The sequence below is a fragment of the Ptychodera flava genome, chromosome 11 (genome assembly GCF_041260155.1).
Source record: "Ptychodera flava strain L36383 chromosome 11, AS_Pfla_20210202, whole genome shotgun sequence".
NCBI classification, from domain to species: Eukaryota; Metazoa; Hemichordata; class Enteropneusta; family Ptychoderidae; genus Ptychodera; species Ptychodera flava.
In genome coordinates, this window is record NC_091938.1 from 11,800,262 (window position 1) to 11,816,698 (window position 16,437).

General features: G+C 37.8%; 1 protein-coding gene across 1 annotated transcript; it reads right to left on the reverse strand.

Moving 5' to 3' along the window:
* Nucleotides 1-504: 504 nt before the first annotated feature.
* LOC139143510 (calcium-activated chloride channel regulator 4A-like) lies at nt 505-16,096 on the reverse strand. The gene is made up of 11 exons (XM_070713897.1): nt 15,882-16,096; nt 11,955-12,249; nt 10,394-10,677; nt 9,673-9,924; nt 9,265-9,489; nt 7,904-8,200; nt 3,858-4,094; nt 3,045-3,321; nt 2,476-2,649; nt 2,037-2,261; nt 505-1,621 (listed from the first exon to the last, which is right to left on the reverse strand). Exons 1-11 carry the CDS (start codon nt 16,062-16,064, stop codon nt 1,149-1,151), a joined length of 2,922 nt encoding a protein of 973 aa, XP_070569998.1. The 5' UTR covers nt 16,065-16,096; the 3' UTR covers nt 505-1,148.
* Between the last annotated feature and the right edge of the window lie 341 nt (nt 16,097-16,437).

Consider the following 16,437-nt stretch of genomic DNA (forward strand, 5'->3'; position numbering starts at 1 on the left):
AGTTAAGAAAGGGTATTGAAATTCGTAGAGAATGTACACTGAAGATCAAAATTGGATACTGGCGTGTTACGCTTGCCATCTTGAATAAAGATCTACGGTTGTGCTACAATCTACATCTTGGTGTGTATGTTTCAGTTACTGAAAGCATTACAATCCAGACTGGTACCTCAACCTGAAATTCCCCTAACTACGAGCGTGACACACACATACATACATACATACATACATACATACATACATACATACATACATACATACATACATACATACATACATACATACACACACACACACACACACACACACACACACCACACACACACACACACACACACACACACACACACATACATACATACATACATACATACATACATACATACATACATACATACATACATACATACATACATACATACATACATACATAATACATACATACATACATACTAATATTTTTTATCCATATATGGTTCTGAAAGAAATAATGCAGTAAAATGGTAATGCATGCTGAATATAATATTTATTTTAATATTCACAATGAGTAACATTGTAATCATTTCCTCTGACATTAATATAATGTTTGACTGGTTTGGCTCCTGCGCTGTCCCCTTCAAGGAAAATGTGATGGGTGGATTAGAATTGTCGATCAAATGAGTTGGCCGTTCAAATTCTTCATGGAAACGTTTGTGTATATGATTTTGAGATGCAGGTTGTGAACTTTAACTACAGGAGCTCTCAGACTGTGAGCGTTTCCTCGTATTAAGAAGTTCATTACCCGAAATTGAAGAAATAAAATTGCAGACAATTAAACGTATACGAACTGAATAGGCTAACAACCAGTAAATAACAACCTTCTTGAATCAGACTGGCTAAAGCTGAGAAATTGTCAGTGTGTCATAACATTCGAAATAATAATTAAAAGGTAGGCCCTAATGATAGTTTTTACTGGCGGTCGCGAAACATCATTTGAGTGTATCGCAGTGCCGTCCATTTGATCACAAGATAAGGTGAAAAAGTGCTGATATTAAAATTTCGATCAAAATAGCAAAATGCTGATTTCCATTTATTTCATGTTAATGTACTTTCGTGTATTTAGCTAGGCCCTATGATAGCATCTAAACGTGTATAGTACATTGCCATCAATGTCAGATGTAACCTGGATTGTTGTGGGCATGCGCGTTCTGGTTAGGTTCTCCTTCAACTCGTGTTTCGGCAATATCGCCTTTTTCAGTTTTCTTCGATCGCCTCATCACAATTATCAACACTGAGACTATGGATATGGCAGCTATGACCGCGACAACCATCAAACAGATAAGAAATATCTCCCATCCTGCCAACCCGCCGTCATCGACGATCGGAGTCGGGACAATAGTGTTCTGTGCGATGTTCGAGACAGCGCCCTCATTGCCGGCGGTGTCAACAGCTCGGACGGCGAAGTAGTAGGTCATTCCCGCACCGCTTGCATTTGTCAACACAACGTACGTTTCCAAACAGCCCGCTGGCAAAGGTGATGTCAGGTTTCCGACGACAAGATCGTCGTTGGTGACCAAAGTAGTATTTTCAAAGTCACTTAAGATGTCATCGAAGGTATTGGAATAACGCAAGTCATAGTGATTCGCTGTACGAAAGAGCACACACATAGCGTTAATTGAACAGCCAATAAAACATTTAATAAGTCTTGAGTCACACAAAATTCAGTTGATGAATGTCGCAAAAGCGTTCCTTGACGACTCTCAACACTTTCTGCAGTCCAATACAGGGATAAGAGAGAAGTATTATGGTAAGAGAGTTGTCCGAGGAAAAGCTAAAATATAAAATAATTACCGAAACACAGACGGATATAAACCTTAATCATATTTCCTACAATCGAATCAAGGAGGTCAGATATGAAAGGGGTATATATAGACACGGACAAGATGGAGCTGTTCTACATAGAATGGTGTAAGTATTCTGATTTGAGCAAGAAAGTGAATAAACGTAGATCAGTCTAGTTTAAAGATCGTCAGAATGAAAGAAAAACAACGTATACACACCTATCCCCTGATCGAAATCATCTCCCACAGCTGTCCACTCGAGAGTGATTGTCTGATTCTCGTAGTCCGAACTGGGACTCTCTAGATCCACGATTCTTGACGGGGGATAGAAGTCTTCGTCCTCACTCGGTATTTCGACGTCATTGTCAACTTGGAAAGACCCACCCGAGGCTACGCGGCCAAAGTCTCCGACGGGTAGTGGGTCGCCCTTCTCGGGGATTAATGCTAGAATCATTAAGATGAAAGACTTTTAATTTCATTTTAAGTTGTTATGAAAAACTACTCTGTTTTGAATGAACTGCCGACTAAAAACAAACTAGGTTGAATAATCTGATAATATGCAAATAGCTTATCAATGTTGTCTGTCAGCCGTCTATTTTAACTTGAAGGATAAAAAGTTTCAAATAAATCGTTTTTTAAAGAAGGGAAAACGACTCACAGTAATCGGTTGGCATGGCGGCAGAATTCGCAGCCGTGCCAATGACAGCAGCCGTACCATCCTCATCATTTGCCATGACTTGTATCCCATAGCGACAAGACCTCTGGCATTTCGCGTCGACAAAATCCAGGAAATAGGCAGAGTAGATGCCATCATCTTTTGTGATATCAGCACCTAAATGTACAATACACGTTGTGAAGTTGAATTTGACAACGGATCATTGATGAATATCACAAGGTGCAACAATGCGCGAGATTTTGTTTCTGGGTATCCAAAACGACATGAGATGGTGTCGGTAGCAATAATTTTGATGTAGCTTTTTTGTAAATAATGACAAAGAATGGACGACAAAATGTGCCAATCCAGCCGTAACAACATATGTTACAACTCTCGAATGAATCCACTGGGGTAATTGTAATCTATAATGCATCCCTCTTTGGCCAACGTCGTAAAATGTTATTAGCAATTTCATGTAAATTTACATTTTTCGTTTTCAGATTTTCGATCGTTTGCTCATAAAAGTCAGCCCCGCTTATTGAGAACGATAGTATGAACGACAAAGTGCCTACCAACACCATTGTCTAGAAGGGACAGCTCAACAGCATCGTACGGACTTGGCCTTTCAACTATGGCCGTGACCTTGGCATTGTTGACCTGTTGGTAGCCTTGGAAGAGGTCGGCGTATATAACGACCATTGGCGGTGATTCTGTGATTAGACTAGAGCTGCTGCTTGACGATAATCTCAGTGGGGCTGAAGTCGAACTGGCAGACTTCGATTCTATTGATATTTCCACCACCTGATCTATTGAGTCAGTGTTTTTAATGTGGTACAACCAGTGCCCTGGCTGAGAGAAGAAACGAACGCACAGTTGTTTTGATTCGCGACAGAGACTTTCTGTAAAGAATGGTTTTACAGACACGATGCCAGATTGAAATAAATAATGATCTGAGGTAATGGATAAAAGACAAGAGCTTTTAGATAATTCTTGACATAGTAAAACATGTTATCTTGAAAATCTTAAATCTCAAACCTCGATGATCAAATAAATGCTAGATTTTTAAGAACTTTAGATACAATGAAGCGACCTTCCTAGTATTTTTAGCATTATCAAACTGGTTATCATTTTCCTAAAAAATACGAAATTAAACGCATTGGTACTCTCAACTAACAAAGTAAAAAGAGAGATGTTCTGTTGAGAAATTTTAATGGTATGATGTCTCCTCGAATTTGGTTTGATTGTCATTGTGAGCATATACGGCAAAATGTTAACGTAATGGCAACACGATCGACAAAGTAGGTTCTCTTTTGGAAGTCGTAGATAGTAGCATATGGTGGAAACAGCAGAAAAAATAAGAAACGACAACAATGGCAATTTTCTACCTCGGCGATTCCTTCAATTATGATGACGATGCTGTGTGTTCTCGTGTCTACAAGATAATTATCCGAATTCTCATCGATAATGGTGCCGTTAGGAGCTGTAATGGTGACGTCAACCCACGGATTTCTGTTCAAGTCCCAGAATATGAAAAAGACGGTGTGTCGACCAATGGAAGAGTCAATGATCGTGTGATTGTCATAATCATCTCCACTGTCGATTGTCGTCTTGTAGCTAGCAAGCTGTATTAGGTGAGAACCAATTATAACGTGATAATAACTCGATTTGTGGAAATACTTCTTTCACGCTAGAAAGTAAGCGCACCAAACTACATATTTTGAAGAAATGTTAGAAAACAAATGGCAAAGAGAGAAACTGACGCCTACCTTTTGACATCTTGTGAAAAAAATTGAGACAGCGTTCTCGTTGAGCAAGGTCTTATTCGGAAAGGCTTACATGTAAATATAAACAATATTTTTAGCAAAACTTAAACGCGTTTCAAATAAGCCCCGACTTAAAGGGAGAAGAGTTTCGGCATTTAGTATTGAATTATTGGCGGTCAAAAGCTCTCTCTATATATTTGTTGATTATATGCGGGGACGTTATACCCGACATTCAGTGTGTATCACGTGCAATACAAGGTCGGTGACATACAAAATATCATATGATTTCACTCCATGTACGGTATATAGCCTGTGGATTAGTAAAAGAGTGTTTTTCACCAGAAAATTTGACATGTGTTTCTAGTACAAACCTTCTAGGGCCGTGCATTAAAAAATTATGGTGGGACGTTGTGGGAGGGGGGGGAAGAGGAATCACAATATAAATCTGTAATTGTTTTTCAAATCCCCTTAATAATCTTAAAAAATACTTTCAGCGGTTTGTATAGCTACATTCCTAAGGCTTGTTCTTAAAATAATTCAATTTTAAATGCATCAGTAGACTTTTTAGATTGATTAGTCTACAAAGCCGACCTGGGTTCACCCAAATTTGGCCGGGTAAGTGGTACCCGCTGCAGACCACACGAAATGACGATCATGATAGTGAACGTAACTTGTGAATTCCTGGCTATATTTTGCAAAATAATGGAAAACTGCTGGGTGATCTGACAACAAAATTTTAAGTACAAGTCTTATATCATATAGATGCTACTTAAAATGCTTTGAGTACTGGAAAATTGACATATTCCATCAAATAAAACTTTTGATCTCTGAAAATTTGGGTGTACTAATGGCAAGTTTGTTAAAAAATAAAATTGTCATTTATTAACACACTATTTCATTTAAATAAGGATTCTTTACTGTTCAAAGTTTTTCTTTTGTGTTGTTGTACGATCACAATTTGATCATTTCATTCACTACATGAACTTTAAGGTTCCAAGACAAGAAATTGACCTCTGTAATCTAACGATTCTCTGGAGGTTAATAAGCTCAGAACCCCCATAAATTATACATTTTCTGAAAGCCTAGATATAGGGAAAGATTTTGGTAACCACAGTGTCACCATTGTTTACATAACTATCACGTGACAGGTAATTTGCATAACCTTTTAAAAATCGGTTTTCCCTATGTTTTGTCTCAATACTCCAAATTATCTGATTCAAACTTGCTGGAATGCAAGCTGTCACAATGCTTTTTAAAAGTATTTCTCAGATTTTTATATCTTGCTTAGTTTTTATTTGAGCACAATTTTGAAGAAATCAACTAGGGTTAAATTCGTCGCTCTTGATGGTTTTCTGGCATAAAAATTGTTCCAGAAAGTTTAAAAAAATTCTGAGACACACTTTGGAAGATACTTAGAACAGCTTTCACGCACACAAATTTCAGCCACATATCTCAAAGCATTGAAACAAAACATAGGGAAAACCGATTTTTGAAAGGTTATGGAAATTACTTGTCACGTGATAGTTATGTCACAAATTGTGACAATATGGTAACCACAATGTTTCCCTATATCTAGGTTTTCCGAAAATATATAATTTACAGGGGTTCTGAGCTTATTAACCACAAGAGAATTGTTAGTTTAAAAAGGTCAATTTCTTGTCTTTGAACCTTAAATGAAACATTTATATATTGATTCTAAGTGATTTTCATTTAAAATAGTGACTTTTCATCGTACGTTTGTAGAAAATCGAGCATAGTGACCTCACCATTTTTCTTTAATATCTGATTATTCTAATATATCGAAATTAAAATCTCTAATTCAAAAGTGATAGTTTTCAATTTTTCCGAATTGTACATCCTTAAACACGTTATATTACAAACATCAAATTTTGATACTTTTTTAATCATTTTACTTTTGTATTAACTCAAATCTCTCATTTTAAATCTCATCATGTTGAAATTTTCAGCATTAAGTCTATCAATACAATCTGTATATATGTTATTCACAGTTTTATTGATGTCAGTTGCATTTTATTTTTTCAAAATGTCAATATACGATAACGCTGCTGCATATTTATACTCGGGCAGAGTGAATATTTTTTTAAGCATTTTCAACATGACTTAAAATGTTAACTACAAAAACGACAATGATCTTTACCATCCCAATCAAGAAGATGTACTGTATTGTGTACCAAAGTCAACACTATTTTGTGAACAGTGATACACCTATTGTCCCTTTTGGCCATTGTTTATTGATAACTGTCGAGTCTCCTACTCTTCCATGTGTTGCTCTCCTGACTGATCTTGTGTACAAGTATGTTTCACTGTCATGAGCGTCATATGACCCTAACGCCTCTGCAACTACATCAGGGTCAAAGCTATCTCTGTCACTGTCACTACCTTCGTATGCAGTGACAGTGACACTGCATGTAGGCAGTAGCAGGGCAGTAATAAATTTGATAATTTTGACAATATTTTTATTCAGTTCATACATTTGCGTTCTCGTTCTACTCCCTACAGCCTGTTGAACTGCCCAATATTCAGCTTGCCAACACAGCCTGTGTATGTACTGTGCATTTGTTTCATTGACAAATAATTTTCATTCTCTACTCTAATTCATCAATTATCAACGCTAGTGTTTTGTATATACATATACAGACTTGGTTGACAAACTAATGAGAGCGTGTTTCAGCGTGCTGTAGGGCGACAGTAAGAAATACTGAAAACATTATCAACAGTTGCAGCTTCTGTCCTGTTACAAGGTCTGCTTTAGTTTTTCTTATCAAAATTCAGTCGATTCATATTATTATTGACATTTGTTGAAATAGGGTCCTGAAATACCATAAAATCGTTTCAGATTGTGTCAATCATTACTAACATTGGAACTGTTTGATGATATAAAAATGTTATCCATATTTCATTGAATCACCTACCAAACTTATGATGGAATCTGAAAATGTAAAAGAAAAGCAGCGGACCAAAACATTTAAGAGCCCACCACGTCTTGTAAAAGGAGCAAAATCTTCTAGTAGCCCCCAAATCACAACCCCCTCCCATTTCTCCAAGCCCACCCCCCACTAGTATTTAGCTATGCAGCCATAGAGGATTGCTTACATTTTCGTCGCCCGAGATGGGGTTGGGGATAGAGGTGTCTTGGACGTAAAAGATGGTCTCAACACAGGTTTCTTCTTGCTATCGATTATTGTGTTATACTTTGCTGGTGTGTTCGTTGTCGACTTTGTCAAAGTTAACCCGGTGTTAACTTGTGGTGACAGCGTCCACAGATTAGTAACTTACCCTTGCTTGCTTTGGCGCAATAGGCAACCAAATGCATCAGATACCGGACGCAACAAAGTGACAAAGCTTCGCGAGAGATTTTAAAGGACAAATACGTGACACAGCAAAGGAGGAAAAGATATCTTTGCAAACCAGTGCTAACAGACGACCAAAAGACCAAAGGTTGGCAGTATAAATATCTATTGGCAATACATATTATAGTCAAACGGATTAAAATAAAATAAACAAAAGCAAGAAGTAACCAGTGTTGAAACAATTTTTACGTCCATGTTAAGACCAAGACACCTCTACCCCAATCCTTGGGGACGGACATGTAAGCAACCCATATGATGCAGCTTAAAACTAGAAAGTGCCACAGTTCTCTGTCTCACCTGTACCAGAGTGTTGACATTAGCACTGGTACGACTGAGAATGGTGTCCATGTAAGCATCGTGTAAAGCCGTCGAATCGGGGCTTTCCGAATACCAGTACGAATTCCCACACGTCTGGTCAGACAAATCGGCCAATGCATCATCGGCATCGTCACTCAGAGCCAGTGTATCGACGATTACCTCTTTCTCGGCCAGTTCGTCCACAACATCTTTTATATACGGACCTCGAGTTTCCCGTCCATCGGTGACAAGGAAGAGTATCCCGCCAGCTGCGGTGTTGCCCCCGTGTTCCAAGACCTACGTTATGAGTCGTGAGAAATGTTCTCTAATTTCTGGACGGGGGTAAATCTGTCAAGTTGCTTTTGTTAGATTTCAAACTTTTTAGTTGTCACCTCACTAACGGCAAAACTGTCTATTTGTGCTCAAGCGTTGGAAGTGCTCGGCCAAGTGCGCCATTACAGGAAAGGTCACGCACCACTTGCTATCAAGACGGCCTAAGACATTACTATACGGACATTTTATTCCTGGCCACAGGTTTGGGGCTAGAACAGTGGTTAGAGTAAGTGGGTAAAAACGTCAAGGGTTAAGTACTGTCCTGATATTTAGCTGATACAGCCACACATAACAGTTACAAATTACAGAAGTTTTGTGGTTGAACATTCATAGATTTCATCTTCTGAACTTTACTGGAGTTTTAGTAGCCATTAATTCTACTTCTCGATTGATTTTTCACTTTATTTGGTGTTTTTTTTAGTTGTATACACATACTTGAAATGTTTATTAGATGTTCATTATCTTTGTAATAGCCATTTTCTATCTCATATTTCATTCTTCTTTCAAAAAGATGATAACTTCCTCATAATAGTTGTGTTGTCGTAACAGCAATTATTGAATATTATTATTTACTTGCTATATTTATTAATTTATCTATTTATTTACTCACTTAGATATTTCCCTGGTATATACTTTTGCAAGTTAAACACAGTAAGTGTTTGTATCATGAGGTCTTTATACCTCATAAGAATAGAAGCCTTTGTAACTTGCTAGAATAGATTACGATATAATTACAGCTCTTGTAATTATGGAAATCAATGCATGAATAAATCACACGTCATGCTACATTAAAAAAAGAACGCTTCCCTAGTTGTGTTCGAAGAGGAAGAATCTTCTCTCCCATTTGATTTGGACAAAATGTCAAAAAGATAAATTTGATTTGTAATGATGTCACGGGGAAATACAGACTTTTGTTTCTTTCAAATGAAGAAGTACACCAGTATTTAATGATGTTCAAGGGTTATAAGTTCATACTGTGAACGCCAGTATTTCAATTCATTGTCTAACAGTAGTAGAAGTTGACCTACCTCAACCCCTTCCAGAAGGCCACATCCGATACAAGTACCACTACTAGTACTTCTAGGGAGCAATTCTATCAGTTCTTTTCTCGTGTCCATACTGTCAACTTGAACTAAATATGAACTAATGCTTGCTCTATTGTTGAACTTTACAATGCCTATCCATGTGTTGTTCGGCACTGTGTAGCCGATGTATTTCGTGCTTGCTTGTAGCATCGAATCTAGTCGATTATTCTGGGTTAGATATAATAGTAATCAAAGTAGTGTCAGAAGTTACACTTGTAAATTGCGCGAACAAGTGGTCAAAATAGCTCTCGACTTCATGAAGGTTGAGTAAACTTATGGAACTCAGCCATGCAAAAACATTCTCACTGGCAAGCACAAACATATTTTGGAGACACCCTATATTGTACTGACCTGTTTCATGCTGTTCGAATCATCGATAACCAGAACTATTCTCAAATCCACTTCCTGCACAACCAGGAAGCTTGGTGTGATGTCAAGTGGTTCTTGGAATGGTGTACGCTCATTTGGGAAATCATCGTGTTTTAACATGATATCCCAAATACTCTGGTAGTGGCACTGTTTGTTGTGTTTATTTCTGGCCAATCGATTGTGTTTTGCCTGGCCGGCAGAATAGCTGTCATCGCTGTGACAGAAATGAATCACCTGGAACATAACGGAAATTTTAGTCTTCCAAACGCAATTTGTCCTGTCTGAGATATAATTGCCTCAAATTGCCTCAAATTTACAGGAGAGCTGAGACTTCAAAATGGTAGCCATTCTTTACGTTAAAATCTTTAAAAATCATGATGATTTGCGATTATTACGAGAACAAAGTGACGAAACCCTTAAAGTTTTCCATAGGGTCTCAAATGAATACATTGTCCAGAGATTAACTGTTCCATATTGTAGTATGAGATCTTGGTACCATGACGAAGAGTGTAAAATATATCTAAAATGGAACTATACTTTTTCTGTGTTTTTTATGTCAACATAGCGCCGACAAAGTGTAATGCATTTTTTGCACCATCACTCAAGAATGCATATAATAAAGTAGATTTCACTTTTATTGTGAACATGTTAAAATGTTTCACTTGCCATTAACTGTTTCGATATCTACTACTAAAATACTTACCGAGTCCAGGTAGTTTGCATACATGAGAGACGCCGGCGCGTCGTTTCCTTCAAGATCAGGGAAAAACTTACATCCGGGTCCCGGCATCACTCCAGAGTCCGGGTCGGTGTTGCATCGGACATAGTTGTTAAGGATATCCCTGGACTCCCCGACGATGGATTCTGAGCACCTGGTTGGCTCAACACGGCCATTCTGGTCATAATAAAAGTGCTGGTCATCGTCTTCGGGATACTCGTCAAAGACACCCCATCGTAAATGCGCCCATTCGTGGACTGTTACTTTGCCTACACAAGAACGATATACACATATCAAGAAAGTTCCGCAAAATGAGCATAAATTGTTTGCACTTTCTCTCAGCCCAGTCCTTAGCAACATAATCCCATCAAGATAAGGTCACTATCTTGCCAATATGTATTATTCAAATGTAGTCTCCACGAGGTTCTACGAGATTATGCATTGTGTGCGAGTTAAGCCTATGATTAGTTAATAATTATGATACGCAATTATTTCATTTAATTATACAACCTAGCGATACTCATTTATATAGCTGCACCAATTTGTTAGTAAATTTCCTTAGGAAAAGGAGTATTGGATGCGAATGTAAACAACTGAAATACTAGCTGAATTGTTTAAGCAATAAATCGAACCATGTGACAGTGTACCAAAAGATTTTTAGCGGTTCACGATATATGTGCAAGAGCGATAGCGAGTGCGTATATGGAGCGAACTGATCAAAATCGAGTCGTATACCCGTCGCTGAGATGGTTTATTGCTATTATATCATAATGTTAAATTGAAATTCTGGCATGAAACGTAAAATGGGATTTTTTCTCTAGCTGAGAGCTCATGTCTGTTCCAACCGTGCTATATTCGAATATAGCACGATTATTTCACGTCACGACCAATCATATCGAAGTGTATACTGGTATGATATAATAATTTATGGAAAGAAATACAGAACAGTATATTAAAGAAAAATGTAGAGAGAATGAAAGAGTAATGTTGCTCAAAAACTGCTTCCGACTGTTGCTAATACACTGAATAGAAGAGAAAACATTTGCACTATGAAGAAATAGCAGCCTCTAAGACACAACAATGCTTGTATGTAAAACAGGTTTTCTGTTTGAAGTTTTGTCCAGCTTTGGTATGTGCAATCATTTGTGTTTAAGGATTGAGAGCATACTGCAATTTTAAATAGAATTTATCATTTAATAAAAGATTGATCTAGATTTCTAGATACCTATCATAGAGTCTATCAAACATATAATTAAATTTGAACATTGCATTCCTCTCCCACCCGCCCGCCCAACGACTTCACCCACCATTGGAGGAATTAGACATTTTACATTTAAAGGGACAAAAAGTGATGTCTATGGATATGTTCTTTACTCTTGTAATTATACATAAAACGACTTCAAGGGTTGAGATAAGGTATTTTGCAAAACCAACAAATAATCAAACACCTTTGACCTCCACAGAGTTGGCCTTATGACAAGGATAACGCAATAAGTTCTCTGCATAACGTTATGCGAAATGATTAAAGATAAGATAAATTGTTGACCTGGATCTCCCCAGTAATACCAGCTATACTGTTCATCTGTCACCCATCTTTCAGTAAAGTGGACAAAATCACCGGGTTCACCGCAACCGCGTGTTTGGCGTGTGTACGGATTGTCCCCGTACTCAGGATTCGGCTGATCGATGACGAAGTTGGCGATGTCGAATCGCTCTGTCGTAGCGTTCGCCTCTGTCAAGTTGTTGCTCCAGGTCTTAGGAATGAGGATGGTGACATTCTGGAAGTAGGTCCACTGGTGGGTAGCGATGTGCAAATGAGCTGACGCTCTCGTGAAAATATTCTAAATAAAAAAGAAACAGATTTAAATCCTTGAAAGATATAGCCCCATTGTATGTGACACAAATGTTCCAAAATGTCGATGAGTGTCATAGCCGTGTGACCAGAGCTAGCTCCCAAAATAAGCTTGATATCCCTAGAGCCAAATTGAATGTTTTTAAAAACACATGGTCAGTACAGGTAGCTATGGAATGGAATAAGTTGAAAACAGAAGTCAAATATTCTGAGACACTTGTCTCTTTTAAAAGCAATTATTTAAAACAACATTGGGCAGAATTTTAATTTTTTCTTGTTTTCCTGTTAAATGTGGTAGTTGTTATATGTGGTTATTTGTATTTTCACTTTTGAAAATTGTTTTTGTGGTTTTGTATATATTTCTTGTAATGTCGAGGGCCCTGGGGAGATAAACTCTCTCTAGAGTTTACCAGGCTACCCTCATTAAATAAAGCCAAATAAAATAAAATAAAATAAAATAAAATAAATTTGTAAGGTTAAGGCAAAATGCACCTAGCAAACAGGTTTTTTGACCCTAAAATGTTACGATTCTGTTCTGATAGTTTACCTAAAAATATTTGGAAACTTGTAGAACTACTAACTTTTCACCTTCATGTCTTTATATCATATCTAACAGTTTCATTTTTTGCCGAGTTAAGATAGAGACTATCGGCCATTTCCAATTTTGGTAAATTTTATGTAAATTGCATCCCTCATTCTAGCATATGATTGATTATCTGCTATTCAAATTTGTTCTCAAATTATGAGCGAGACTAACACGTTTATTGTAAGAGTGCGTGCTATGCATCAGAGTTTGACAGTGTCAACTCATTGTGAGTTATCTCATATCTTTATAACACGCCACATGCACATTCCGATGTCGCGATTCGCCAAAATACGTGTAGTGCCAACTGAATCGGCAAAAGTGACGTAAGCGGGTATTTTTGAAAAGCTATTTTCCTGGGGAAATAGTTTTGACCAAATTTGGAAAAGTGCCCGGTCACGTGACCGTAGTGTGGTCTGCAGCTTTCAAACAATTGCGGATGACTTGGGCAGTCTCTAAAACAGATAGATTTTCCAACAGCGTAGGAACTTGAGTTGCTCATCGACGAAAAAGATGCAAGTGCAACTCAGGATGTTGTAGGTATGTTTAGAATATTTTGTGGAAGAAAGTGAATACCGTGTTCTTCAGTAACCGCTGTGGAAATAACGACTTGAACAAGACAACAGACGTTACAAATCACACATGGCAAAGAGCAGGTTTCTTGTATTAATGGATTTTAGAAATATGTCGTTGTTGATGCAGAAGCTCAGATACAAAAAGAGTCGTATACCATACATGTAATTCTGAAGACACTTGGAGTCCAAAAAATTAGTCATCAGTTCGCCAAGCCTGTCATGATATGCGATTTAAAAGTTAATACCAGTGGGTGTTCGGCCAAGTGACGCAACACACAGCTATAGCTCACGCGCAGTTCGTACTTAATCTGGGTACTAGTCGATTAGTTTAAACTTGTCAAATAGGTTCCCGGATCTAGCTTAGTCGATAGACATTAATCGATGGCGTTATCGAGCACTCGTTCGTGTCGAGTGTTTTGTTTAGGTTTGGATCCTGAATTTCTACAACATTTCATCCCCATATGTTGTCGCTGAATCAAGAATATTTACTAGTCACGGAGAATGAATTGTTCTGGGGCAACACTATCTAACAACGCGATAACATATATTGACACCTCAGCTGCCACTTTTATCCTCAATTACAAACCAAACACAATCTTCTCCCGAGGTCTACAAGCCTTAGACAGGCGCAAGATATGCGGGAATTCAAATATTAACGAACATAAGACAAGTGTTACTCGGATGAGGCAGGATGTGTGTTCGTGTGAAGGCTTTCAGAAGTGAGTGGAACTGAATCTTGTACTTTAGATTTTACAAGAAGAGGGACAAAACCGAAGCTAAAACAAAATGATCACATATGTCAATCGAATAAAGTCAAATCAATGACAACTGCGTGCTTTGGCCAGTGTTGCTGGCATGGCTGAGTCGCATGCCTTGTAACTTACATTCGGATCACAAGTCATGTGTGCAAATATGGCTATGCATTCATTCGTGTCTAAGGCCGGAGTAGAGTCAGAGCAAGTACACTTGTGATAATAATGTTATCGCTCTGTGTTCAATCTCTAACTACAGCACGCCAAATGTTTCGTTAGAGTATGAAGATAAAATGTCAATTTTCCTTTCTGAAAAAATTCTTAAACGCATGCGAATAATACAGAAAGCTATTTTGTCGATATGATCTCATTTTATTATCAAATCTTTTCATAAAGAACATTTATCTTAAATACATATCGGAAGTATTATGAAATATGGGTACAGATAAAGGTTAAAGTTAAGGTTGCGTGCAATAATACTGTCTGTGTTTCTCGATTGAAATAAATCTTAGTGAAATCAAAGAAAGAAAAATTAAAATAAATAAGTATCTTCTTTTTAAAATACAGTAAAAGGTATTTAATAGTACACCATAGGTATAAAAGACTTAAAAAAAATAACGTTTGCAACGACTTGGAAAATAGTCACACACATACTTATTTTTATGCACATAGTTACGTAATACTTCGCACAAAGTGCAATGAATACTGACCTTTTAAAAACCGTGCTGCGTACACAAAAGCAATAAAAATATTATGAAATATTAATACCACTCGGAAAAAAAACTAAGCCGAATGCTTTTGCGCATTTAAAAATGTATAGACATAAAGTTTCATCCTTTGGACACCGCTAGATTTAACAAATTTATTACCTGTTCAAATCCTGATTTAATTTGGAAGGCGAACAACGGTTTTTTCTGCTAGAATGCTGTAGGCGGGAGGGTTTAGGAGGTCAAGCATTTTTCATTATCGTTCCCCCGCTACTGCTGTCCTCTAAATGCCCAATTGATGCTTTTGTATTACAAGAGCACGAACAAACGATAACCTCGCCTCTTGGACATTTAACATGCATGAAGATTGTACACGGAGGCTTAAAGATTCAAATGTTGATTATAATTATTGGTTAAGATTGACCGGGTTAACGTAAACCGGTTTCTCCATACGATTCCATCGAACCCCCTCCAAATGATGCTCATTGTCACCCACGCACTCACAAAGGAGACGCTCTGGACACACACACACACACTAACTCACGCAAACACACACACACACACTCTCTCTCTCTCTCTCTCTCTCTCTCTCTCTCTCTCTCTCTCTCTCTCTCTCTCTCTCTCTCTCTCTCCCACTTAAGTGTCTCGTCTCTCCAATTCAAAGAACAGAATTCGAAGAAAACGCACTAATTCATAGATTTTATGTTGAAAGCATAACTGGACAGATAAATACTTATGTCTTAAATATTCACTTGACCATTTGTTAAAAAACAAGGTGATTCCAGAACAACTCTCTCTTTTTTTCCCCGCCATTATTCCACTCTCATTCTATCTCTTGAGTCAACGAAAACATCTGAGTCGGGGAATGGTTTTAAAGCAGGTTGCAACAAAAGAGTCAGAAGCGGTGTATGAATGACTGGCCAGCTAATGCCAAGGTCAATGGCAGTCAAACACTGCACATTTATCAAAATATTGGTATTCAAATGACGAGTTTGCTCGCTTACCTTTAATTTGTCGACAATCAGAGGATCTTCCGGGATGCTTTCGTGTATGGCGATTAACACATCGCCGTATCCATGGTTTATGAGCCGCACTGGATTACAAATATTGCATTCTATAAAGGGTACTGAGGACAGGCAAAGGAACACGGTGCCGATGGTGACAAGTGAATACTGAGTATTTCCCATTTAGAATCTTGCAATGTCTAATAACAGACTCTGGGAATAAAGTTTTTTTTTTTTCTCTCTCTCTCAGAGTAACTTGTTTGGAGTAGTATGATTTGGCCTAAAATGACAGCAAGTTTGCAGGTCACTACCTTGTGTATGTCGATGGCGATGTTACGGGGGTCACAGAGAGAAGTCCCTTACGCGTGCGCACTCCTTAAACTGGTCACTGATCTTCAAACATTAGGGATTGACAAGATACCAACTTTGGCCAACGTGTGACATCCCCGATACTTCAATACAGGTACACCCATAAAGGCTGTGGTCAAAAACTCGCAATCACCCATGATTATACAACAATAGAATCTTTTTTTGATTACGTTTACTGGCCTATCCT

Coding starts and splice junctions, on each gene's coding strand:
- LOC139143510 (XM_070713897.1), bottom strand. CDS start 16,064: ATGGGAAATACTCAGTATTCACTTGTCACCATCGGCACCGTGTTCCTT. Junction 10,678..11,954: donor GTATTACTGGGGAGATCCAG/GTCAACAATTTA, acceptor GTTCTTGTGTAG/GCAAAGTAACAGTCCACGAA. Junction 1,622..2,036: donor TGATTTCGATCAGGGGATAG/GTGTGTATACGT, acceptor TCTTTCGTACAG/CGAATCACTATGACTTGCGT.